At 49.6% G+C, this 26,121-nt stretch overlaps 2 protein-coding genes across 9 annotated transcripts in view; one reads left to right on the forward strand and one right to left on the reverse strand.

The window, feature by feature from the left end:
- Nucleotides 1–343: 343 nt before the first annotated feature.
- anapc4 (anaphase promoting complex subunit 4) lies at nt 344–8,494 on the reverse strand. Its single transcript, XM_067229637.1, has 28 exons — nt 8,399–8,494; nt 8,097–8,212; nt 7,902–8,007; nt 7,673–7,805; nt 7,483–7,557; nt 7,283–7,309; nt 7,156–7,200; nt 6,951–7,035; nt 6,612–6,719; nt 6,115–6,285; nt 5,730–5,794; nt 5,392–5,434; nt 5,189–5,265; nt 4,909–5,009; nt 4,765–4,816; nt 4,558–4,613; nt 4,412–4,458; nt 4,202–4,258; nt 4,063–4,119; nt 3,877–3,970; nt 3,603–3,700; nt 3,243–3,304; nt 3,084–3,122; nt 2,764–2,865; nt 2,590–2,670; nt 2,297–2,467; nt 2,024–2,147; nt 344–665 (listed from the first exon to the last, which is right to left on the reverse strand). The coding sequence occupies exons 2-28, from the start codon at nt 8,202–8,204 to the stop codon at nt 435–437; spliced, it is 2,415 nt and encodes an 804-aa protein (XP_067085738.1). The 5' UTR covers nt 8,205–8,212; nt 8,399–8,494; the 3' UTR covers nt 344–434.
- A 1,215-nt stretch (nt 8,495–9,709) lies between these two features.
- palld (palladin, cytoskeletal associated protein) overlaps nt 9,710–26,121 on the forward strand; it is a 37,822-nt gene continuing 21,410 nt past the window's right edge. For 5 of the 8 annotated variants that reach the window (XM_067229614.1, XM_067229616.1, XM_067229617.1 and 2 more), the window contains exons 1-4: nt 9,710–9,834; nt 11,399–12,400; nt 25,467–25,642; nt 25,906–25,972. In XM_067229614.1, the coding sequence (XP_067085715.1) occupies nt 11,400–12,400; nt 25,467–25,642; nt 25,906–25,972 (1,244 nt within the window). In that variant the 5' untranslated portion in view covers nt 9,710–9,834; nt 11,399. Of the gene's footprint in view, nt 9,835–11,398; nt 12,401–25,466; nt 25,643–25,905; nt 25,973–26,121 lie in introns of those variants that run through there. The other 3 variants (XM_067229619.1, XM_067229620.1, XM_067229621.1) reach the window with 2 other exon arrangements.

The raw sequence follows: 26,121 nt of genomic DNA on the forward strand, positions 1-26,121 counted from the left end.
ATACAGTACCTCTTTCTTATATGTTTATGAAAATCTACCTCTAACTGAAGATTTTATTCTGTTTCAGTGTTTGCTACCAAGAGAGTTAAAGTTTACTGTAAACATGAAGATTTCTTTCTCACAGCTAATTGCAATCCTTCCATTACATTCAGTTTGATTCATTTAGCATTTAGACGCTTTTATCCAAAACCAAATGCACCTGTACATAAAAATATAAAGTGCATACTATTAACAGAATTTCAGATATCAGTCAAAGAAGTGTATTTACCATGTGTAAAGCAACAGTTTTCAAACTGTGTTGATATACAGTGTAGATCGCATAACAAACACAGAGACCACAAAATCTTATCAAAATGTTTAATTTCCGTAAACTAATATAAAAGTTTGGAGCCGGTGGTGAGAGTCTGGGATGTCTTCAAGGTGTGGTTTGGAAACTAGGAGATCTCCAGAGCTTCCCCAGCCTCCAGCTGAGACTCTTCATTTCCCCCCACACCCCCCTCCTGCCCCCCGGCCCCCACCTGGGCCCCTGCCCCCCCCTGGCTAGCCAGCGAATCATCCAGCCCCACCTGGTCCACACTGGTGTTCGTTGACTCCCCCCGATCTTCGTCCTCCTCATCCTCCACGTCCATCTCGAAGACACGGACATGGCGCAGGTTGGCGCTCACCTGAGAGAGAGACATACAGGTAGAGAGGGAGACAGGTAGAGAGGGAGACAGAGAGGCATGGAGGTATAAGACCGTACATGGCATGTTGGACACAGCACTGTTGGTACAAGACTGGTATAAAACTCCTGTCCTCAACACACCAGATCCCTCAGGCACGTGTCTGTCCAGGGAGCCACCCAGCCCACCTTCCCCAGTAGAGACAGACTCTTACCACCCAGCCCACCTTCCCCAGTAGAGACAGACTCTTACCACCCAGCCCACCTTCCCCAGTAGAGACAGACTCTTACATTTACATTTACATTTAGTCATTTAGCAGACGCTCTTATCCAGAGCGACTTACAGTAAGTACAGGGACATTCCCCCGAGGCAAGTAGGGTGAAGTGCCTTGCCCAAGGACACAACGTCATTTGGCCTGGCTGGGAATCGAACTGGCAACCTTCAGATTACTAGCCCGACTCCCTCACCACCCAGCCCACCTTCCCCAGTAGACAGACTCTTACCACCCAGCCCACCTTCCCCAGTAGAGACAGACTCTTACCACCCAGCCCACCTTCCCCAGTAGACAGACTCTTACCACCCAGCCCACCTTCCCCAGTAGAGACAGACTCTTACCACCCAGCCCACCTTCCCCAGTAGACAGACTCTTACCACCCAGCCCACCTTCCCCAGTAGAGACAGACTCTTACCACCCAGCCCACCTTCCCCAGTAGAGACAGACTCTTACCACCCAGCCCACCTTCCCCAGTAGACAGACTCTTACCACCCAGCCCACCTTCCCCAGTAGAGACAGACTCTTACCACCCAGCCCACCTTCCCCAGTAGAGACAGACTCTTACCACCCAGCCCACCTTCCCCAGTAGAGACAGACTCTTACCACCCAGCCCACCTTCCCCAGTAGACAGACTCTTACCACCCAGCCCACCTTCCCCAGTAGAGACAGACTCTTACCACCCAGCCCACCTTCCCCAGTAGAGACAGACTCTTACCACCCAGCCCACCTTCCCCAGTAGAGACAGACTCTTACCACCCAGCCCACCTTCCCCAGTAGACAGACTCTTACCACCCAGCCCACCTTCCCCAGTAGACAGACTCTTACCACCCAGCCCACCTTCCCCAGTAGACAGACTCTTACCACCCAGCCCACCTTCCCCAGTAGAGACAGACTCTTACCACCCAGCCCACCTTCCCCAGTAGAGACAGACTCTTATCACCCAGCCCACCTTCCCCAGTAGAGACAGACTCTTACCACCCAGCCCACCTTCCCCAGTAGAGACAGACTCTTATCACCCAGCCCACCTTCCCCAGTAGAGACAGACTCTTACCACCCAGCCCACCTTCCCCAGTAGAGACAGACTTACCACACAGGCCACTTTGCGGATCCCGTTCACAGCTACGTAGTGGGCAGTCATGCTGTCCAGGCCCCTCCACTGGCTCTCCACCACCAGCCCCTGCGCCGGGATGGCGGCACTCTGCTGGTCCAACCTGAGAATGCATTCAGAATGAGGGGTTAGGAGGAGAAGAAGCTTCTCTGTGGCATGGCTAGACCATCCACACGCACATGTGCGTTTGACACCTCCAAATGGCCACACGCGTTTTTTATAAGGTAAGGGGATTCCATGCGTTTGTGGCACCTCAGGGAGAGGTCCCAGCTGAAGTCTTCCTGGCGCCTCAGGGCGGGGCCTAGGGGGAGCTGGGCCAGGACACGGCCACTTCCCTCCTCCTCCTCGCATGCCCCCAGCACCACTGTCAGCGTCTCGTCATCATAGAAACGGGCGTCGCGGCAACTGTAGACACGGCCGGTACTGAAACAGGAAAACGGACAAGCAACAACGTTATGAACACAACCGGGCCCACGACAAAAATGTCTCCAAGGGAACAGAGGTGTGTGTGTGTGTCTGTGCGTGTGAAGACGTTGGGTACTCACTGGACTCCTGGCTGGGCTGCATCAACACTGGAGATGAACACACCACTTAGATCTATCGCCATAAGACTGTTAGAAACAGACCTGTTGGAGTTCAAAACACACACAATCAACTTACCAAGTTACAGACAGAGGGGTTTGGATCAAATATGTCTGTGTGTGTGTGTAGTCCTGTACCTGTGGGGGTCGGTGGGTTTTCTGAGCAGGAACAGTTTGCAGGGAGAGACCTCCGGCATACAGAACACCACAGTGTGCATGTTGGACTTCCTGTCGTTCCACCTGGACCCCCCCAGACACACACATCAGTCTGGACCCCTGCCCCCCACACACCACCTCCTCCTTCCCCCTTCATTCTCCTCATATTCCACCCTCCACACACACACACACACACACACACACACACACACACCACCACATTCTGGACCCCATCTCATGACTACAATGCCTCCAACATAACAGATCTGGTGAAATGTGACATTTTACTGTGTTCTACTTACAGTGACGGAAGCTCAAAGAGGCGGGGGGTGTTTTCCGAACTACAAAAAGAGTAAACACAAGTAACTATACAAAAAAACACTAGAACTGTAGAATAATAAATAATATTTCAATGGAGAAATTAAATCTTCTGTCTCATTATATAGGAGATGACCTCTGACCTTTCAGGTATGCTATACAGGGACACACACGCGGCTTGCTTCACCGACCTCCCAATGACCTCCTGAAACATCAAATCGCTTTAACCAATCATATCATGCGGTAAAAATGCATTATCAGAAGGAAAACCTGATTGAATCAGGAGTTAAGATGGTTTTTTATCCATGTAGCTTGTTACAGCAGTAGAGAGAGAGAGAGACTGAGTCATGAAGGATTAGAGGCTGAAGGGCTGACTCAGCAGATTGTATGCTGGTCTTCACAGTGATGCCAGGAAACTTCCTCTCAGTCATTTATATCCTACTGTGTGTGTGTGAGGTTGTGATTGTGTGTATGTATGTAAGCGTGTGTGTGTTGGGACTCACCGCAGGTTTCTGCAGGCACAGTTCGATCACGGCCTCCATCATCCTCTTGACGAAGTGCAGCGACTTCTGAGGGTAAGTAGGGAACAGCAGGGGGCTCTCTGGGTCGCCACGGAAACAACATATCATTAGTTACGGCTCCACGTCACGTTTACGTCATAGTGACAGCCCTCCATCAGCAAAGTAATTTCCTGAAACAACTCAGTTTCACAGATAACAGATAGCTACACGTGCTATCTGTTAGCTAACAGATAGCATGTATAAGGTCACAGGTCACCTTTCAGGTGCGTGCTCTCCTGCAGGAACTTCAGCCATTGGTTCCCCTGAGTGTTGGGCGGAGACACAAGGTCCTCATCCTCGTCCTTCAGGTACTGATTAACACAAGCAGAAGGATTAAGCTAGGTCATACAAACACACACACACAAACTCAACCACACATGCACACTCTCACATGCACTCTTACCTGGCCGACTCGCTCTACATTGAAGTACTTCCCTTTCCGGTCAAACAGCTCTTCGTTCTGTCGGAGAGAGAAAGAGAGTGTGAGCTGCTGTCTGGTCTGCGTACGCACACACAAGGAAACAGCGGTCTGTCCAGCTCACCTCACTGAAGTGTTCAGACAGGAAGTCCGCCACGAACGCAATGTCCTTCTGGGTCATCTGAAAGGTCAGCAGACAGGTCGAGTATTGTGTTGTTACATCAGAGGTATGTCTTCTGCAATACTTTCTACAGGCACTATTTGTATGTCGCTTCGGATAAAAGCGTCTGCGAAATGAATAAAATGCAACTGTAGCTTCGACAGCCTCCCTCACCTTGTTCAGTTCAGGGGGAACGTGGTCTTCAGACATCCTCAGCATGGCTATCAGAAAGGGAGAAACCGTGAACATATAACCAGTGAGCTTCTAAAGAGTCTAAACTTTAAAGATGGCTCCATCTCACGATCTTCCCAAAACCTTACCTACATACAACCACCGGAAGAAAGCCTTGAAGTTCTTCATGCTCTTGTCTATCACCCTGGAGACAAATGAGGAGGAGGAGGATCACAGATACACCAGACCAGGTAGACGATCACAGATACACACACCAGCGTTTACGGCCGCAGGGTTTCACATAAACACTACCTCTGAGATCATTGGTCAGTAAACATGCAGTCTGTAAAACTCACTGTAGTAATTCATTGGCCTTTAGAATAAAGGAACCCACAGCTGTGATGGCATCTGCAGAGGAGGAAAAAAAAGAAACTTAGAAGAGAACAGAGAAGACATCCTCGATGACACTGTGACCCCAGTGTTGCTCTGTGACTCGTTACCTTCGATGGCAGCAGAGTCCAGACCCAGAGGCTGGAATTTCTGTTTCCATAGAGACATCCCCTTCACCTCACTGAGGTGGTACAGAAGAGCTTCTGAACCACTGCAGGAGAAGAGAGGGAGGGAGAGAAGGAAGGAAGGTGGGGGGAGTAGATACAGAGGGAGGGTAAAAGAAAGGAAGAGAGAGAGACAGAAACGGTCAGTCATTGTTCAGGTCAGGTGAGGATGAACCAGGTGAGAGTGAACCAGGTGGTCAGGTGAGTGGACCAGGTGAGTTGTTACCTCTGAAGGTGGCTGATGACCAGTTTCTGGATGCTAGTGTAGGAGGATTCTATGGAATGACCAAGCTTCTTCAGCCCCTAGCAGACAACAACAACACTGCAAGTTCAAACCTGCACCCTAGACAATTCAAACCTGCTAAATCTGCAAAACATGCTATAGAACAATAGGATCAAATACAAACATATCAAATAAATTCCTCTCACCTTCACCGTAAGCTGGTTCATTAGAAGGGCCTGAAGTTCAGGACTGAAAAAGGACAGAGATGTTAGATGTCAGATTTGGCTCAGTAAGTTTGTCAGGTAAAGAAAAACATTCAAGAACCTTTTCTGTGTGCAAAGTTGGCTACACACTCCATCTACAGGACATTACCAGTACTTCATTTACATAAAAATACTGCAAAGTACTGGCTACAGTAAAATACTGTTTCTACAGTAAAGTATTGCTTCTGCAGAAAAGTACCACTTCTAGAGTAAAGTACCGCTTCAACAGTAAAGTAAAGACATCTGCCGTAAAGTTTACTGGCTTCTGCAGAAAACGTCACCTGGACTGTCCCCATAGCAACAGCTCCAGAAACTCATCCTGAACCTGAGTGCTGGTGTTCTTTTCCTAAACAACAAAACAGTCATTCACAATTATTCACAACAAGCAGACAAAAAGTATACTTAAATCTAATATTAAATAAGAGCTTAAAACATTTATATTTTTCTACACAATTGAAATGGAATTGTACTTATTTTGTATATTCACATTCTTAACGACAACTTTTATATATGCAAGTATCTTTATCCTTTGTAATTATGCTTAAAGTATTTTTCTGCAGTTCAGTTGTAGAGCATTTGACCGCAGATCACAAAATCCTCCTGGACTGTATGTCGATTTGGATGACTGCGTCTGTCAAATAAATAATGTTGTTATGATGAACAAACCTGAACGAACTTGGTGAGCCTGGCGTCCATCTGCATGAGGATGTCCTCCCAGGCCTCACACATGCAGGTGAGCGACAGACACAGGTACTGCAGCAGGGACGAGATGTGGGTGAACTTACGAGCCATCCTCGTCACCTCGGGGAGACAGTCAGATAGCAGAGCCGTGTCCAGCTGAAACACACACACACACACACACACACACACAGGGGAGAAAGGGAGAGACAGAGAGAGAGAGAGAGAGAGAGAGAGAGAGAGAGAGAGAGAGAGAGAGAGAGAGAGAGAGAGAGGGGAGAATTGGAAGAACAGAGAAAGAGGTTTAGATGTTGGAGAGAGAGGGAGAGAAGAGAGGAGAGAGAAAGAGAGGAGAGAGAAAGAGAGGAGAGAGAGGGTTAGGGTTAGATAGAGAGGGTTAGATAGAGAGAGGGGTGTTATGAGGGTTGGGGACAAACAGATAGACAGATCAAGAGCCTTGGATGCAGAGTACTGCCATAGCAAACCTGGATGAAGCAGATCTCCAGGCGGTTGTCAGGAGACTTGACCTCTGTGATCACAGACAGGGACTTGAGGTCACTGGAGAGGCACAGGCTGCGACTGGTCCCCAGAACCTGGAGAAAGGAGGATGAGAGGAGAAGGGGAGTCGAGGCGAGAAAAGGAGGAGATAAAGAGAGGAAAGGTAAGGACAGCTGCTATGATCTCCATAACTATCTCTCAGGATAACAACGAACGACAATCCTTTCAAAAATATAGTAGGACCAGCAACTCAGAGAGAGAGAGAGAGAGAGAGAGAGAGGGAGAGAGTGAGAGCGAGAGGGGAAGAAAGAGAAAGTATGAGTTACCCCAGACAGAGTAGCGATTTTGTACATCCCATAGGCATACAACTCCACAACGCCAGAACCTCCTCCAAGAACCAGGATGTTCAGTCTGAAAGTCAATCACAGTACGTGTTGAAATACGTCAACATGCGACTAAATACCCCAACCTTATATCCAATCCCACAGGAAGATGTTGAAGCAGTCAAAAGCAGAATATCTCAGTACTCACCTGACTTCTCCTAAGAGGTTCATGATCTCATCTGATCTCTCCTCGCTACAACAGAACAGAGGCAGAATAATTCATACACACACCATCAAAACACACTGACAAATCACTGAAAGACATCGAGACTCACCTGAATATCTTTGATGTGGTACTGTAGCTGAAAATACAGAAACCATACAGTACGTTAATACAGGATGCTACATAAGAACAGTATGTACATAAGTACAGTACTATTTTGTTCAAACAAACCAAAAACTTGATCTTGCACGGCTGCCTTGTAAATTGTACCTAAGCGTATGACTGGTCTTTTTCCTCTTTCAAGACTATTACCTTTTAGGAAGTGTTGGCAGTTTGGGAAGAAAGAGTTTGGACTCATCCTCAGAGCTGTAGAATGAACTGAGGACACTGAAACACAGAGAACATATTTCCAACCACAAGTCAAACTATTCACTTCAACTCAAGACAAACATTTCCTTGGTCCACCCAACAGACAGACAGAAACAGACAGACACACACGCACCTGTTTTCCTCCAGAACCTCCATCCAATGCATGCAGGAGATGGGGTTCTCCACACGGAAGAGATGCAGGATCTCCGCCTTTTCCGCATCACATAGCACCACCCGCTTGGTGTCCCCGAGGCTAAACGCTAAGACTGCATAGAGGAACACAATCTCGCAGTCAAACTATCAACAACAACAAAACGACAGGCGCAACTTTAATGAAATACTTAACAGGTCACATCTGTTACTTTTGCCGTCTGGTCTCCAAGCTAGCGCGGTAATCTCTTTCCCTGTGTTCTCATTGGGTGACAAGCACCAAACGCGATGGAAGTTGGCCAGACGATGCAACAGCAGCTGCAAAGACGCGAATAGACATGGCTGGTTTGGGAAACATGGAATCAATTTAACTTAAGAACATCAAACCGTGATTTGTCTAACGTTACCTCTCCGGTGGTGTTCGCGAGGGCAATTAGGTCCCTTTTGGGAGACCATGCCATGCAAAGCACGGGGTTTGGAAGCTGCTTCTCTCCCACTTGACGAAACGCAGGCATTTTGGGGACTGTAGGGCAGACCGTAAAGTGTCAGAACGAAGGATAAGCACCTAGCTAGCTACAGCTACAGTTACTTGTTAGCTATCTGATCTGCTGACGCATAAATGGCAAAGAGCATTCACATGATGACACTGACAAGATAGCTAGATAATTAACAGCAATGCTAAAAGACAGGAAATAAAGTTCAGATTTACCGTGCTGAGATTTTGTTCAATGTTTCCATATGCAGCAATGTTGATCTTTTATTTTGATTCTCCTTCGCAGTGTTTCAATCCACCATCACATTCCGTATCAACCAATCATATTTACGGACGACGGAAAGCCTGACCGGACAAACTGAATTGAAGCAAATTCTCGAGACCATACTGTCCCTAGGTGGCGTGCTTAACTGCTCAAAAGGTGTCTAAAGTTATTTTTCCGCACCCCCGGAACCATCACTTACGTATTACTTATTGCTAATATTATACATTTTTATAATCGTAGGTATTTTATTATAGCCGATGAGTTCATAATTAGTTGTTCTGTACAACTACTTTGTAGTTTTGTTGGTGATGGGTCTATCCGTCGCAGGTGTGTGGGTGTGCGTGTATACACGCACGCTTCCGAATTGGTGTCATGGTGGGTGCATAGACGGGTGGTTGACGGTTTGATAGAGCGGCCCCGATCGACCTTCTTCCGTGCCTCGTTAAAAGCACTTATAACTCTAATCATTAGATTGTAGAAGAACTAAAATAGCTGCGCGGCGTTAAGACTGTCCATGATAGCGAGCCCAGAAATAGCAGCGGGCCTGCAGATCTCCGAAGCCACGCTGTGTGTTGGGGTCTGTCTGTGTTTGCAGAAGTTATGAGTCACTATGTAGTAGAGGCGGAGTATGAATGCAGAGGAAACCTGGAAGTGTTTTATGTAGCTGCTTTTCTGCAGTGTGGTTAACACAGACCGCTGACCACCCAAATACTGTAAGAATGATGCACTTCTGAATGTGAAGAACTTGAAGCATAAACAATGTTTTTTTATTATCTTACATCTACTTCAAGCCAGCATGCTGTCACCGGGGTTACAGTTGCCAGATGCTCACTGTGCAGGAGATAGAGAGCTCATTATTATTTCACAAATCCTTTGTGTCGGTCATAGTGTCTCTGGGTGCAATGTAGAGTTGGGGCCACCCTAAAGGTGATTATTCCTTGTGTTTATGTTTGTCTTTACTCGTCATCATCTTAAGAATCTGTTCCGTTATGTTTAGCCTCTACTGTCTAATATTTCTCTCTTACTTCATCTCTCTGTCTACCTCTCTTTCTCCAACTCTCTTTACCTCACACTCTCTCCCCTCTCTCCCCCTCCACTCTCTAACCCTCTCTCTCTTCCTCTCTCCCTCTCCCTCAGCGTTCTGGCAGTGTAACCTGAACCAGGGGCCAAATATAGCCCCACACAGTGAGTGGTCAGAGCAGGGACAGATGGGACAGCAGGACACTCCAGTGGACCCCAAACCGCTACAAGTACCTCCTATAACTGCCCAACCAAAAAGGCAGCTCTTCTGGAAAGAGACGCTTGACGTTATTGTTATTTGTGCTCACACACACTTCACCTGAGAAAGCTGGGCTCGCTGTACTGGGAGAATACTGAACACTAGAAGGTAGGGTCCGACTCTTTGGCGTTTCTTTTGCTGGCGGTAATACCGGAATGTTCCGAAGGATTGGTTTCCTCATAGTGGAAGAATCCCTTTGAGGTTTGAGGCATCACAGAACAAGTATGCTTGTGCACTCGTGTAGGACAGTTGTTGCCGATAATTACATGAGAAGAGCCCTGTTTTGCACTGTGGACTTACTTTGCAGTCTCAGTAAGGCCACCACCATGGGCAACATATTTAGTTACGGGCTAATATTCATCTGGTCTTCTGAGGTGTTGGTTTCAAAGTAGAGAAAGTCTGAGGTGGGCTCTACTCCATTCAGTTGACTGTGGCAGTAACTGACCTTCTGTCAATCATTCTAGTTTCCTTCTTTCTGTTTTACTCTTTTGAATGACAGCAAGACCTCAGACTCCCTCAGTGTGCATGTCTGTGTGAAAGTGTGGTACACTGAAGGCATTGATCAGTATATGTGTTTGTTATACATTATGACGTGTGTGTGTGTTTGTGTGTGTCTGACAGAGTTTCTGTATGGTGTGTGTGTGTGCTTGGGTTTGTGTGCATGAAAGTGTGTATGTGTGTTAGATTGCACTACTGCTGTATAACGTAGCCCGGGGGAATTAAAAATAACAACAGCTGGTCTTCAGGACGCCATGGCAGGCAGAATGTCACACTCTGGTATCTATACCCCCACTGACACACACACTTGCACACACACACTCCAAGCACACATTTACTACCCACCACACACACACACTTACATACATCTTATCGGTCCTGATTCTGAAACATACCAGTATAGTACCAACGACACCTACCAAAGCACTGAGCCAATCTGACATGCTGACATGCAGCATGCTAACCTGTAAACATATCTGATTTCCTGTCACATGTCTATTACCCCCCCCCCCCCCCCCACCTGAAAGGAACTGGTCCCGTTTTTTTGTTTAAGAATATCCTGCCTAGTTCTGTATTCAGCTGTGGAATTACCTCATTGACCTTTGGAACTATGGTGTTTGGGGATATGTATAGCTCAGTGGGGGAGCATTAGAATGAATCTGACTGCAGATCAAGAGGTCATAATTTCAAATCCCCCCTGTATGCCGCTTTCAACTGCTAAGTGAATACATTATTATTAATCTTGAAAGAGAGGGAGAATATTTATATAATGGCATGAGTAGAGAGAGATTTATATTTACAAAATTACATTGAGAGACGCAGAGAGAGGGGTAGAAAATTTGAATAGTTAGATTGACAGGTAGAGAGATAGGGAAAATATTGAAGCCGAGAAGGAGGGAGAGAGTGACAGATGCCAGTCATGCCAACTAGGAGCCCCCAGCAGGCGTGTTAACACCCGCAGCTGTTCCCACTGTGTACCAGACTGACGCATCCTCACGCTACTGTGTGTGTGTGTACAGGGTGTGTGTGTACAGGGTGTGTGTGTGTGCAGTTTGTGTGGATCCATTGTTCAACATGGAAGTCTTTTTTATATTTGGTGTCCAGCTTGTGGTACTTCTCATTCCACCATAACTGTGTGTGTGTGTGTGTGTACGCGCATGTTTGTGTGTTACAGGATGCAAGACGGGAGCTGGAACCAGCCACTCCCCTTATCTGTGCTGCTGAAGGATCCGGAAGGAGGCGGGGGACTGGAGGGGGATGGGGGCGTGTTCTCGGAGGCGTCTTCTGAGGGGGATCTCTTCCTGGACTCGGCGGCATCGGCGGAGCTGGATTCAGGAGATTTCTCCCAGCTCTCTGCGTTCCTCAGTGCGGAGGAGATTCACCGCAGTCTGGATCTGGCCTTCGAGGCCTTCGGGGAGACTCCAGGAGACCCCCGAACGCCCACCTCCCCCCACGAGCTGGCCCTCCCCCACAACCTCCCCCTTATAGACAGCCCCAGCACTCCCCTTGTCCCACCCCAGCACAGTAAACCCCTCTCCCCAGACCAGGGAGTCCCAGTAAAGGTCACCTCCAGCCAGAGCGTCCTCCTAACCAGGCCCCAGCAGGCCTCATTCGGATCCCCAGCCTCGCCTGAAAAGTTTATCTGTCACAAGAGCATCCCCCCGGTGTACAAGCAGGACAAGCCGAGGCTGGTGCACGCGGGCCTGGAGCTGAACGAGCGTGCGGCATCCGCCACGGAGTTCTGCAGCCGGGCCGCCACCTTCATCGAGGAGCTGTCCTCCATCTTTAAGGGCTCCGCGCGGCTGGAGCAGCAGGTGGACGATGACTCCTCCTCCCCCGACAGCGGATACCTGTCCCCCCGTGCCCACCGCCCCGCCCCCTCAGCCTCTGGCCCTGCCCGCCAGGGATCAGGACCCGCTAACCAGGAATTAGGCCCCACCCACCAAGGCTCCGGGTCTGCTCCCTCGCAGCCCCAGCCTCCTCCATGTGGTCAGCCTCCGGGGCTGGGGGAGGGGCCAACACCGGAGGGGGGTCATGGGGTGGGGGAGGGAGCTAGGGGGCTGGGGGAGCTCTCCCCCCCTCGCTTTTCCCAGAAGCTGAAGAGCCAGGAGGTGTCCGAGGGGAGCCCCATCAAGCTGGAGTGCAGGGTGACAGGAAACCCCCTGCCATTGGTCAGGTAAGGGAGTTCACCTTTATCACTTATTTTTTTCGGTTTGTGTGGTCACATGATCTGTGTTTTTTTCTTCTAATGAAGCTGAACTGTTGGTCCCTCATGAAGTTCCTCCTCATCTGTGGAGTGATGTGGGAAAATCTTTAGCTCACGTGATTGTATCATTAAGGCTAACAAGTTTTTATTTTATTTTATTTAAGTTATTGAACCATGACACCTTGTAGAAGTTTCTGAGTGGGTGGACCTCACCATAGAATCAGAAGACAGATCTAACTGTGTAAGAATAGTCATAAAAAAAACATGTTCAATATTTTTTTACACAGTGCGCCCTCGGTGGGCAAGGAAAAAAGACATCAAGCAATAAATAGATCAATAAAACCACAAAACACACCCTGGTTGTCCATGGTACATGTGTCAGCACTGTGTGTTTCAAGATGGTGAACACTGGAGGATTCTGGGGCAGTGCTTGTCTGTTATGCTGTTATGGAATGTTCTAGAGAGCACAGGGCAGGATAATCACTGGTTAGCACCCACCGTAGCACAGGAGCACTGACTACACTGTTTAAAAGATTACACACACATCTATCAATTTGTTTTAACAGTATCTATATATATACACACATTCCACACACCAGACTTGATCTCTCTCTGTGTCTCTCACATACACACACTTTAGTTCTGGCCTGTGTGTTCTGCGCACTAGACTTGAGCAGTACGGTGGTGTGTGTGTGTGTGTTTACTACCAGGGTGCGAGTTACGGGGGGGTTTGGGGGGTCTGACACCCCTAATTAAGACTTGGACCCCCCCAAAAGAGGTAAAAACCACAGGTCGGGGGGGGTGGGGGTGGGGGTCGATACACGCCCTGGAAAAGAAGTTGACCCCCACAATTGTCATTGTATAATTCGCACTCTTGTCTACTACACTGTATCTATGGTCCAGACGAAGTCTGACTGAGAAGTACAGTTACAGATGCTCTATATTTAGTCTGTTGCAAGACAGTTGATGTCCCTGTTGGTCTGCCGCTAGTTCTTTCCTGTCCCAGGAGAGTGGGTCTGTAGAGAAGAGCAGAACTCTAGAAAGTGTGTCTCTAGAGGAGAGTGGGTCCTTAGAGGAGAGTGATTTCCTCTGGGGAGTGTGTGGTAGAGAGAGGGTTCAAGAGAGAGGGGTAATGCAGGAATTTAGAAGGGGGGGGGGGAGCAGCAGGAGGTATGAGTTGTCTTGTTGACAGGTCGTTCTCAGAACTCTGGCACTGTGTGAAGGGGAGTTCCACTCTGTGTCATCATGGTTAGCGTCTAAAGGTTTGCAGGTGGCGTTTTGGTGGCTAGCGGTTAGCAACCAGAGGTTAGCAGCTAGCGGCCAGCACTTAGCATCGAGGCTGGGCGGTCAGCAGGCAGTGGTTAGCTGCTAGCGATTAGCATCGAGGCTAGCGAGCAGCCAGGTGCTGCCGGGTCAGAGGGTTCCTTCGATAGCTGCACCTTCCTAAGGGACAACACTCCCTGTCTGTTGCCTTCTGGACGGCCCCTCCACACAAACTATAAATAACCTCTTTCTCTCTCTGGTGTCTGAGTGTGTCTTCTTCCATGACGTTGTTTACTGTGGTGCTGCTCTGTTAAACATAGAGACGTACTAGATACATGCTCACTGAGGGAGATATTAGCCCCCAGCCAGCCCCTGCAGGGTGGAGGGGAGAAAGAGGGGGAGAGTTGGAGGGGAGAGCAAGAGGAGGGAAGGTGGGGTAGGGTAGGGAGGAAGACAGGAGCACAGGAGAAGAGGTGGAGCAGAAGAGGAAGAGTAGAGCATGAGAAGAAGAGGAGGGTAGGAGAGAAGAAGAGAGAAGAGGAGGGTAGGAGAGAAGGAGAGGATGCAGGAGGGAGGTGGGGGGGAGGGGTGTGTGTTTGTTGAGGTCCTGTCCCCCCGGAGTGTTTTGTGACCCAGAGGAGAGAGACCTGGGTGGGAGTGGGGAGTGGAGTGTGTGGGGGGGGGGGGTGTGTGCTGGGACATGGATCTCTGCTGGGCTATAAGAGGCCTCCTCCTCTCCTGTATTAATAGAGCCCAGGCTCACAGGAGCCACAACCCGGAATGACGGCAATGCCATGACACAGTGCTTTCCTTCTCTCCACCTATCCCTCTATATACCTCTCCCTTTTTCCACCTCTCAACCTCTTCCTCTCTCCCTTTATACCTCTCCCTTTCTCCACATCTCCACCTCTCTCAATCAGTGGCGGTTCTAGACAAATTTTACTGGGGGGGCCAAGGGGGGGCCAGTGTTTAATCAGAGGGGCACATTAAAAAACATAAACAAATGATATTTAAACATTAAATACTTTAATTTTGCTTTACATTAAAATCATACAAACGGCTCTGGCTCTCCCTCTTCCAGCTCCTCAGCTCTCTCAATACTTTGATATGTTTCTCTAACTTTTTTATTTACTGGGGCAAAAAAGGCTGCAATGTCCCTTCCTCATTTCATGATGACTACTAGATGACTACTTTTTTTACTTTTTTGTTCAGTCAGCTCAGGGGGGTCACAGGGGGGGGCAGGGACATTTTTACAGGGGCACTGGCCCATGTAGGCCCCCATGTAGAACCGCCCCTGCTCTCAACCTCTTCCTCTCTCCACCCCTCCCTCTTTCTACCTCTCCTCACCTTCTCGGTGAATTGAATGGTGGAGCAGAGGTCCGGAAGGAGGAAGAGGGGATAAGAGGAGAGAGGAAGTGAAGAGAACGTGAAGAGACTAAATGGAAGTGAAACCGTTAAGGCTCTGCGGAGGTGGGAGAGAAGTAAGAGAGGACAGGGGGATAGAGAGAGGGAACGAAGAGAGGAAGGAGGGAAGGGAAACATACGAAAACAATCACCACGCAGAATACCAAACCTCCCTGCCATTGTTTGAGTCTGTGTGTTCTGCACACTTGTTATTATACTTCTATTTATTATAATTCACATTTTGCTGTTGTTGTTTGATCCCCACTAGACAGCCCTCTGGTTCTAGAGAGAGCAGCAGTCGTTGTGACTGTGTGTGACTGCAGACCGGTGCACTGTGTCCAGGTAGCAGTGCCCCTCTGCTCCCTCTTGCCACCAGGGGGCAGTGTGGTGTTGGGGTTGGCCTCTGAGGTGATCTCGTTGGGAAACCTTGTCTTGTCAGTATTAGTCAACAGCACCAGCTGAACTGTCCAGGAAGTCCTGAACACTTGAAGGACACATGTTGTGAAAGTATATCACCACCTGTCTGGGTTTCTATTTGTGATCCGGGGGGGGGGGGGGGATTGGGAGGTGGGATGTGGGAACGGGGGGAGGTGGGAACGGGGGGAGGTGGGAACGGGGGGGAGGTGGGGGGAGGTAAACACAGACGGCCTCTAACCCAGCTCATGGAGAATGTGAGTGGAGTTCCTGTAAACAGTGTGCTCCTCTGCTCTTCATCCATCTCTCTCTGAGACAAACACACAAGAACACTGACAGAGCCTGGCAGGGCCTTCAGACCTTGGGGGGGGACCGGGGGAGTGACGGGGAGAGGAGGAGGAGGGGGGGGGGGACCGGGGGAGTGACGGGGAGAGGAGGAGGAGGAGGAGGGGGGGGGGGGTGTCAACTGAAGGGTCGTGGTGATGTAGGGCATTCAGCTACTCTGTTGCCGGAGATGGTTTATGACCTCCTAGAAGTCGGTCAGGTGGGCCAGGTTTGGTGCGTGTGAGTGTGCTGACCTGTAAGGCAAGTGAACCATTTTTTGTGTCTGTCATGTTTCTTAGCATCCTCCTGCTAATCTTATCAAGCGAGAGATACCAGCAGAGACACCAGCTGGATATACATGCATGTGTACGTGCCTGCGTGCAAGCTGTGTGCGTGTGTATGTGTGTGTTCTACCTGGGTGGGGAGTGTGGGTGTGTGTGCGCACACCCCACATTTGCTGAGGGGAGGAGTGGAGAAGAGAACTGCCTCATCTTGGTTTCTATGGCTTTAATTCCAACCATAACACACACCCACACGGGCAGACACATACACCTACCTCAGAATGTTCCTACGTATGGGTGTATGTTCCTGTGTGCGTGCGTGTGTACTGCATCTCTATTATTTCCTACACCTCTGATCTCTACCTTCCCATTTCCCCTCTTGAGTCTGGGCTTTGATGGGTTGCCAGACCTGTCAGATATCCCCCCCCACGTACCCCTCCTCTTGTGTACTGACTCAGGGCTGGGAGTCCTGCCGAGCCTGGCTTTCCTGGGCTGGGGGGTGGGCCGCGGGGGTCGCTGGAGGTTGTCTGTGTCCTGTGTTACAGCTATTCTTGACCACAGAGAGTCTCGCTGCCACACAGACAGGGGAAATGCATCTTTAATGGTTGAGTTCCATCAAAGACATTCTGTAGCTGCGTCATGTAATTACCATGCAGGCTCGTCTTGCTAACAAGGCCTCTTCTAAACTAGGAGAGAGAAGGAAGGAGGCAGCTGTGTGCAGGAACACACATTATACACGACACACTCAAACTCACACGTACACACACACACACACACGTAGACACTCACACACAAATACACATGCTCGCATTCTCACACTCACGCACAAGCTCACATACACACAGACATACATGCACACTTTCTCTCTCACACACACACACACACACACACACACACACAGACACACACAGACACACACACACAGGAACTGGAGGAGCCAGGAGGAATTCTGGGAAGAGTCCCAAACAAGGCAGTATTCTCCAACAGACGCCATTCCTGAAACCCACGTTGGAATGTATCAAATATATGATCCCTGTTTAAAAAGACCAGCTTCTCTGCTTCCCCTCAGGAGAACAAACATACTTTTACCAAGGAAGGTTGTGTTTTCATCTACACACACTGTGTGTCCCTCCTTTAGGCGTCAGCATGGCGTGTGTGTGTGTGTGTGTATTTACAGGCCTGTGAGGGTGTCAGTCTGACGTCTAAGTTAGTTCTCACCATGCTGAAGACTGACCTTGGTGCACGACGGTGTGTGTGTGAGTGTTTAGGTAACATGTTGCTGTGTAAGAATGCAGTGAGCTAACAGGGTACAGCACTTAGCAGCCAGTCCTGCTGTTCATTAAAGTTCTGGCCTTATTACTGCACAAACACACGCATATGCACACACATACACACAAACGAGCATGGTCCCACACACACACACACACGTGCACCCAGGTCAGCATGGTGAGAACTGACTTCTACGTCAGACTGACACCCTTGCAGGCCTGTAAATACACACACACACATTCTTTCTCTCTCACACACACACACACTCTTTCTCACACACACACACACACACAGACCGGGCGATCAGCAGTTCTCCCTTCAGATGCGTCATTCTGTTTCTCACTGGGACACTAACAGAAGATATTCCCAACTTCCTTTCAACCATGACCCCCATAACCCCTCACTGTGTGTGTGTGTGTGTGTGTGTGTGTGTGTGTACGCATCTGTGTGCATGCGTGGGTGAGATTTTGTGCATAAAAGAGTGTGTAGCAGAAGTGTGTGTGCGTTTTTCCCTGTGTGTATATAAGAGTGTGTGCGTTCCTGTGTGTGTGATTTATTGTTTGTGCCATGTGACTGCAGAGACTGTAATTATAGTTGTGGTCTAGTGGAGGGCTTTCAGTAAAGGACCAGAATAGGGTGTGGTGAGAGGAGCGAGAAGAGAAGAGCGTGGGTAGAGAGAAGGAGAGAGGGTGAAGAGAGGCTGGGTAGAGAGAAGGAGAGAGGGTGATTAGAGAGGAGAAGAGAGGCTGGGTAGAGAGAAGGAGAGAGGCTGGGTAGAGAGAAGGAGAGAGGCTGGGTAGAGAGAAGGAGAGAGGGTGGTTAGAGAGGAGAAGGAGAGAGGGTGGTTAGAGAGGAGAATGAGAGGGTGGGTAGAGAGAAGGAGAGAGGGTGGTTAGAGAGGAGAACTAGAGGGTGGTATAGAGAGAAGGAGAGAGGGTGGTTAGAGAGGAGAATGAGAGGGTGGGTAGAGAGGAGAGAGGGTGGTTAGAGAGGAGAATTAGAGGGTGGGTAGGGTAGAGAGAGGGGGAGTGGGGTAGGACGGTAAAAAAACAAAAGGATGGAGAGAAAGCAAGAGAGGGTTCTGGAAGGGAGCTCTCTAGAGTTGAGTAGAATACCAGGTCGGATACAAAGCATGTCCCTGGTAGACAAAGGCTGCAGTCATGCAGGGTGGAGGAGACTTGCAGGGTGGAGGAGTCTTACCGCAGAACACCTGGAGACTGGGGCGAGGGGGAGGAGGAGGAGGGTGGAGGAGGAGGAGGAGGAGGAGGAAGGGGAGGGTAACTTGAAACCACAGGCGCTGAGAGCTCTCAGAGCGTGAGAGATGTTCCTCTTAAGCTCCTTAGGTAAACACTTACACCTCATCATCACACACGCCCTCCACCCTCGCACACACCAATCAGCACACATATCACACTTGAAACACACCACGCCCGTCCACTAGGTCACAAACATCAGTATTCAGTTGAGCAGCCCAGTGTCTCCTAGTCCCTGTTCTCTCACTACAGGGGGTCTTTACTGTGCCCAGTGTCTCCCAGTCCCTGTTCTCTCACTACAGGGGGTCTTTACTGTGCCCAGTGTCTCCTAGTCCCTGTTCTCTCACTACAGGGGGTCTTTACTGTGCCCAGTGTCTCCTAGTCCCTGTTCTCTCACTACAGGGGGTCTTTACTGTGCCCAGTGTCTCCTAGTCCCTGTTCTCTCACTACAGGGGGTCTTTACTGTGCCCAGTGTCTCCTAGTCCCTGTTCTCTCACTACAGGGGGTCTTTACTGTACCCTGTGTCTCCTAGTCCCTGTTCTCTCAAAACAGGGGGTCTTTACTGTGCCCTGTGTCTCCTAGTCCCTGTTCTCTCACTACAGGGGGTCTTTACTGTGCCCTGTGTCTCCTAGTCCCTGTTCTCTCAAAACAGGGGGTCTTTACTGTGCCCTGTGTCTCCTAGTCCCTGTTCTCTCACTACAGGGGGTCTTTACTGTGCCCTGTGTCTCCTAGTCCCTGTTCTCTCACTACAGGGGGTCTTTACTGTGCCCTGTGTCTCCTAGTCCCTGTTCTCTCACTACAGGGGGTCTTTACTGTGCCCTGTGTCTCCTAGTCCCTGTTCTCTCACTACAGGCGGTCTTTACTGTGCCCTGTGTCTCCTAGTCCCTGTTCTTTCACTACAGGGGGTCTTTACTGTGCCCAGTGTCTCCTAGTCCCTGTTCTCTCACTACAGGGGGTCTTTACTGTGCCCTGTGTCTCCTAGTCCCTGTTCTCTCACTACAGGGGGTCTTTACTGTGCCCTGTGTCTCCTAGTCCCTGTTCTCTCACTACAGGGGGTCTTTACTGTGCCCTGTGTCTCCTAGTCCCTGTTCTCTCACTACAGGGGGTCTTTACTGTGCCCTGTGTCTCCTAGTCCCTGTTCTCTCACTACAGGGGGTCTTTACGGTGCCCTGTGTCTCCTAGTCCCTGTTCTCTCACTACAGGGGGTCTTTACTGTGCCCTGTGTTTGACTTCCGTTTCTGTGCACGAGTGTGTTTGACCACAAACGTTTTCTACATGGCTGCAGGCATACTTTACTGTCCGTCACACAGACTTAAAAGTTGATATGAGATCAAACAAGCTGTCTCTCCAGGTGCAGCTGTCTGCTTCTGCTCTGGGATCAGTTTGAGGTGGCTGTAGCTCCAGTGGTAGAACATTAGACTGTGGAACAAGAGATCCCAGGTTCAAATCTCCCCCCCCGCCCCCGTATGTTGCTTTGGATAAAAGCATCTGCTAAATGTGTGCAGTGTTATTACTCTAGTCAGGGGGTGTGAGTCAGCAGAAACCCTGGGGCTGGGCTGGGATCAGTGTTCTGGGCCGCATTCCCGTGCTCACCTGCTGGGTGACTCGATAGCCATCCATCATGGCAGATCAGGCGGGGTTACCATGGTTACCAAACCCAGTCATCTGTCCCTTTGATCTGACACTGAGGGGGTTTTCAGCCGGTCAGCATTCTTGTGAATGTGCCAGGGCTGGTGTGTGTGTGTGCCAGCCTGCCAGGGCATGTGATGGTGTGTGTCAGGATTTGGTGGTGGTGTGTGTGCCAGGGTTAGATTTACGTGTGTGTGGTGTGCACGTGTGTCTCCAGGGTCTGCTTTACGACGTCTCGAACATGATATGGGACTCATAAACATCTTCTCCCGATATGTGACAACATTACAGCTCATGGAAAGCTCCCTCTCACACGGTCTCCTCTCCCCTCCTCTCCTTCCTTCTCCCCTCCCCTGTAATTCAGTGATGATGTCATAGAGACAGACATGGGGTCAGGACAGGAGACTCAGTTTAATGGGAAGGAGAGGAGAGGAGGAGAGGTGGAGAGTGTGTATGTGTGTGCGTTTAGGGAAAGATTAAGTTGTCTTGGGCTCCAGATGGTTCCAAGTGTGTTTGATGTCCTCGCTGTAGAACCTCTCCTCTAACGAGCAGGAAGAGGAGATGTGAGCTCGGAGACAAAACATCCAGGCTGATTCAGTCACAATTCATTTGTGAATCTGTACCGATTCATTAGTGATTCTGTTGTGATTTGGTAATGATTCAACAGCAGTTGTTCAGCAGAAAAACAACCTTTCCAGACAACAGTGTTTATTTCCTCCGTAGTTAAGGGGTCTGCTTGTCGTTTGTGTGGAACAGATCTGTGAACATGACCCTCCACTGCTGGCCTGCGTAGCTGGAATTAATGTCTGACTGATCAGCACATCTGTTGATTTAAATGTCCCCTCAGCCAGCCAGCCTCCATGTCTCTGAGTCTGCATTGTTTGGTTGCCCTGGAGAATACAAGGGGTTGTCGTGACAACGCGGTCCCATCTCCATGTGGTGTCATGTGACCCGGATGTGACCTTCTAAACAGTGATACAGTGTGTGTGCGCGGGTGTGATTCCATGCAAGATTGTTTGGAAATTTGTAATAGGATTGTGCTTTTAAAGCTCTGTGTGTGTGTGTGTGTGTGTGTGTGTGTGTGTGTGTGTGTGTGTGTGTGTGTGTGTGTGTGTGGGGGGGGGGGGGTTAAGTATTTCCTATCAAATTGAGGAATCTGTATATGCTCATTGCATTGACCTTGAACCTTTTAGAAAAATGGCTTAACAGACCCCATCATGATTTAGAAACCATAAACGCACAAATACAACCAAGCACAGTGTGTGTGTGTCCGTCCATGGGGTACAATCATGCAGAGTTCAGGGCCATCTGTTCCAGCCAGCCAGGTGCTGCCTGCTCTAAGTGGTCTATTTCTATCTCATCTCTATTTTCACCAGCCAGGAGTGGCCTACACACGTAGGGGAGTCAGATGGCTGAGCGGTTAGGGAATAGGGCTAGTAATCTGAAGGTTGCCAGTTCGATTCCCGGCCGTGCCAAATGACGTTGTGTCCTTGGGCAAGGCACTTCACCCTACTTGCCTCGGGGGGAATGTCCCTGTACTTACTGTAAGTCGCTCTGGATAAGAGCGTCTGCTAAATGACTTAATGTAAATGTATCTCACTCTTGACTGGGTCTGCAAACCGACAAACCGTTGGATCAACGAACTCTGGTGTTCCTGTTATAGAGACAGGGTGGGGGTTCTATAGACGGGAGGTGTAGAAGGGCTGGGGTACCGGGGATGATGGAAGGGGGGTACCAGGGATGATGGGAGGGGGGTACCAGGGATGATGGGAGGGGGGGGGTACCAGGGGCTGGAACCAGCAAGTCTGAAGCTCTTCTGAGAGACACCCAGGTCAAATATGCTGTCAGTACGAGACAGAGAGGTTTCTGGAAACATGCCAAGGGACAAGAGTCCAACTTTGTTTAAGTCAAGATTCCCCTCCTCCCCTCTCTCAGTAGTTCTCTCTCTCTCTCTCTCTCTCTCTACTTGTGTGGAATTTGTCATGTCTCAGAACTGCCCCCTCCCTCCTTTTTCCTCCCTCCCTCCCAGTGTGTGTCAGGGTGGGTGTGTGTGTGTCAGGGAGGATGTGTGAGAGGCTGCAGTAGCGGCTTAGTGGCTCGTCTCTCAGTGAGTGAGGAAGCCTTCCGTGACATCACGGTGATACTGGGGAGCGACCGCTGAACGCTAGCTCAGGTAAGGAACTCTGAACTCTGCACTGGTGGCAGTGCTGTAGAGTGGTTGGGGTTAAGGTTAGAGTTGAGCCTAACTGGCTTGGTGGGTGAATGTTGTCCTATGACTGGTGTCTGTCAGCCCCACTGCTAGGCAGATTGTGTAGTGAACCTGTTAGCTTGCAGCAAGGGATCTATATATACTTGTGCGTTTACTTTTCATTCATTTAGACGACGCTTTTATCCAAGGCGACGTAAAGAAGCATGAAGAGAGTGCAGCTGAAGATTGAGGGTCAGGAGTGCGTAGTTCTGTAGTATTTCAGTGGTCAGAGTCAAGGACCAGTCTGTATTGACTAACCACATCGCAGTGTGATATATATGTATACAATAGGATTGTTTCTCGGCTGGAGTGGATAGTAAGATTGTAGGTTTTGATGGCGTAACCCCAGCATAGTTGGTTTGTGTGTATACTAAGGATATTTTTTCTCATGTCACTCATTGACAAAGTGCACTAAGTGTGTTTGCTCTTCTCTGGGCCCCCTGGGCCTCCCAGCGTAAAGCGCGCGCACACACACACACACTCACAAACACACACACATTCACAAACACACACACACGTATTCACAAACACACTGATACTTGACCTTTCACTTCAGACTCTTCCCTGTCTTGTCTGATAGGAGACGATAGATTATCTTTAGCTTTTATGTTGACTAGTGCACGTCTGTTAGTTTCAGTTTGTGAACCATATTTGAAACATTTTGAATCACTACAATAATGTGGGCTGATGAAACTTAGATATTGGTGACAGTGGTGTGTGTAGGAATGTGTGTGTTTTGTGTTTGTGGGGGGGGGGGATTTCAGCTGCCTCACACACTTCTCTCAGCACAGTTTGCTCTCTCTCGCTCTTTCTCTTTTAAGCACAACCACACAAACCCGCACACACACACAATCTATATCCCCCAGCTGTCCTCTCAGCTTGTATAAATGGCTCTAGTGTTTCTAGCTCTAGTGTTTCTAGCTCTAGTGTTTCTAGCTCTAGTGTTTCTAGCTCTAGTGTTTCTAGCTCTAGTGTTTCTAGCTCTAGTGTTTCTAGCTCTAGTGTTTCTAGCTCTAGTGTTTCTAGCCTTTTCTGTCACTAGGAGAAGGATTCAGCCAGCCATCAGCCCTGTCCTCCTAAACATGGAGCACTTCCACCAGCATCGTTCTGTATGCTCACCTACCTCTTTGAGGTTGCCAGGTTTGCTCCTGGTTCTAGAGAGGGCAGAGAGCTCCAGGGGAGGTGGCCAGGTTTGCTCCAGGTTCTAGATAACAGATAAGTCCTTCCTGCATAGGTGGTAAAGTAATTGTGTTTTAGTGTTTTATTTCTCTGTCTCTTTCTCTGTCTCTCCCTCCCCCCTCCCACCCCTATCTCTTTCTGGCCTCTACTCCTGGGTTTATAATGAAACTGAGCTTCATAAAACTTTCAACAGCAGCAAATAAGAGACACGGTCAGTGAGAGACCACAGCACACACAGGAGAGACCAGGACAGAGGGGGCGGGGGGGGGGGGAGCTGTGAAGAGGAGGGAAGAGCAGGGGAAATCACATACTGGAGAGGCTAAGGGAGGTAGGGAGTAGCCTCTAGAGGTAGGTAGAGGCCGGTAGAGGTAGGGAGAGGCCAGGGTTAAGTGATGAGGGGTGTGGGGTTGAGTAGCAGGAAGCTGGAGAGCAGTGATAGGGCTCAGACCTGGCTCACTTGCTTCCAGAGGAAAGGAGAGGCCTAGACTTACAGTCAGGTAACACTCTGGATACTCTGGCACTGCTGGCTCCCTACACACCCTACACACAACCATTGTGTGTGTGTTTCATCATGTCATTGTGTTACAGGGTGTGTGAAAGGAACTGGGTGTTCGAGGGTTTTATCTTCAAAAGCGTTTAAAATTCCTCACAAAGTGACTGTGTGCCACTTTCTCTCTCTCTCTCTCTCTCTCTCTCTCTCTCTCTCTCTCTGTCTCTCTCTCTCCCTCCGTTTCTCTCCCCCCTCCCTGGTGTTCAGGACATTCCTCAGTGCATGGCTAAGAGGTGTTGGAATTAAACAAAGAACAAATCTGTATCTGACTGTTTACTCAGTCATCGTGTCTAATGGCAGGCCCATTACAGCTGGATTAATGTGAGGTTTCCTTGTGCTTCTCGTAGCGAATGGATTCTGTTTCTGACTGGTCCAACCGAACCCCCAAGCTGTAGGTTCTCCATCCACCACACAGAACCTTCATGTTCTCTGCTTCCACCAGAGTTGACCTTCAGGAGCAGCTCTCTGATCAGGGAGGGGTGGGGAGGGCGGGCAGGAGGAGTGTTGAGAGCAGAGCAGGACCAGGCAGGGGAATGCTGGGAATTTTCATCCAAGATGGCCCGAAGGTCCCGCGGGGGTGGTGAGCAGAAGAAGGGAACAGCTGTGCTTCCGACAGGTTGATTTATTCCCGTATCTCCTCCTATTCCTCCTTCAATACCACGTTGGGGTCAAGAGGTGGAGACAGAAACATAGGCTCTGGGCGTGTGGCGTGTGTTTTTGTGTGTGAGTTGGTAGCTCATTTACATTTAGTCATTTAGCAGACGCTCTTATCCAGAGCGACTTACAGTAAGTACAGGGACATTCCCCCCGAGGCAAGTAAGGTGAAGTGCCTTGCCCAAGGACACAACGTCATTTGCACAGCCGGGAATCGAACCGGTAACCTTCAGATTACGAGTCCGACTCCCTAACCGCTCAGCCACCTGACTCCCTTTTAGTTGGTTTGAGGAGAGGCGAGAGAGACTGTCGATTCTGTGAGACTCAGAAGGGTGGAGAAGGGCTCGAACACTATAGAACCACCCAGACAGGGGAAGAGGAGGGAGGGAGGGAGGGTGGAGGTGTGGCGGGTTCCTGTAACACGTTGCCCGAGGGTGCCATTTATTCAAAAGGGAAAACTTTCTCAGACATGCCCCCACTCATTTCTTATCTCTCACTGTCTGTTTCTGTCTGTGTGTGTCTGTCTGTGTGTGTGTGTGTGTGTGTGTGTGTGTGTGTGTGTGTGCAGGTGGTTCTGCGAGGGCCGGGAACTCCACAGCAGCCCAGACATCCAGGTGTGGCGCGACGGCGACCTGCACACGCTGGTGATCAACGAGGCGTTCGAGGACGACACGGGCCGCTACACCTGCGTGGCGTCCAACAGCCTGGGTGCCGACCACACCGAGGCCGAGGTCTACATAGAAGGTGGCTGGAGTAGCATAGGACCCCCGGCTAGCCTGCTCATCACCAGGGTTATTATTGTTCTGATCATCAGGGTTTGTTGTCACGGTCATACGATCCTGAACGTTCTAGAATCTCAGTAAAGGAGTGTGTTCGACAGGTTCTGGAATGAACGTGTCGAGGTTCAGGTTCTAAAATGAACCACCGTGGCGTGCAGGCTCTAGAATGTGCTGCGTGGTTCTGGAATGTCATGATGTCTCCTCCTCGTCTGCTCTGCTTCCCTTTAGGAGCTTCGTCTTCAGACTCAGAAGGAGAGGGCTCGGCGTCCAAGCACCGGTCAGAAGACATGGCTCAGTATGTGACCCCTCACCTCTGACCCCCTACCCCCATTCCTCTGAGACACTACGTCTCACCTCCCCTGTCTGTACGTCTCACCTCCCTGTCTCTATATCTCTCACCTTCCAGACACCTCCCTTTTCTGTTTACTAGCGTCTTGGCACTCT

This window comes from Osmerus mordax, chromosome 26 (genome assembly GCF_038355195.1).
Source record: "Osmerus mordax isolate fOsmMor3 chromosome 26, fOsmMor3.pri, whole genome shotgun sequence".
Classification (NCBI taxonomy): domain Eukaryota; kingdom Metazoa; phylum Chordata; class Actinopteri; order Osmeriformes; family Osmeridae; genus Osmerus; species Osmerus mordax.

Excerpts from the sequence above, each read along its gene's own strand:
- anapc4 (XM_067229637.1), bottom strand. The coding sequence starts at position 8,204 with ATGCCTGCGTTTCGTCAAGTGGGAGAGAAGCAGCTTCCAAACCCCGTG. Across the intron at positions 6,286-6,611 it reads TGGAGATCTGCTTCATCCAG|CTGGACACGGCTCTGCTATC; the intron begins GTTTGCTATGGC and ends TGTGTGTTTCAG. Across the intron at positions 3,701-3,876 it reads GGAGAGCACGCACCTGAAAG|AGAGCCCCCTGCTGTTCCCT; the intron begins GTGACCTGTGAC and ends GTGGCGACCCAG.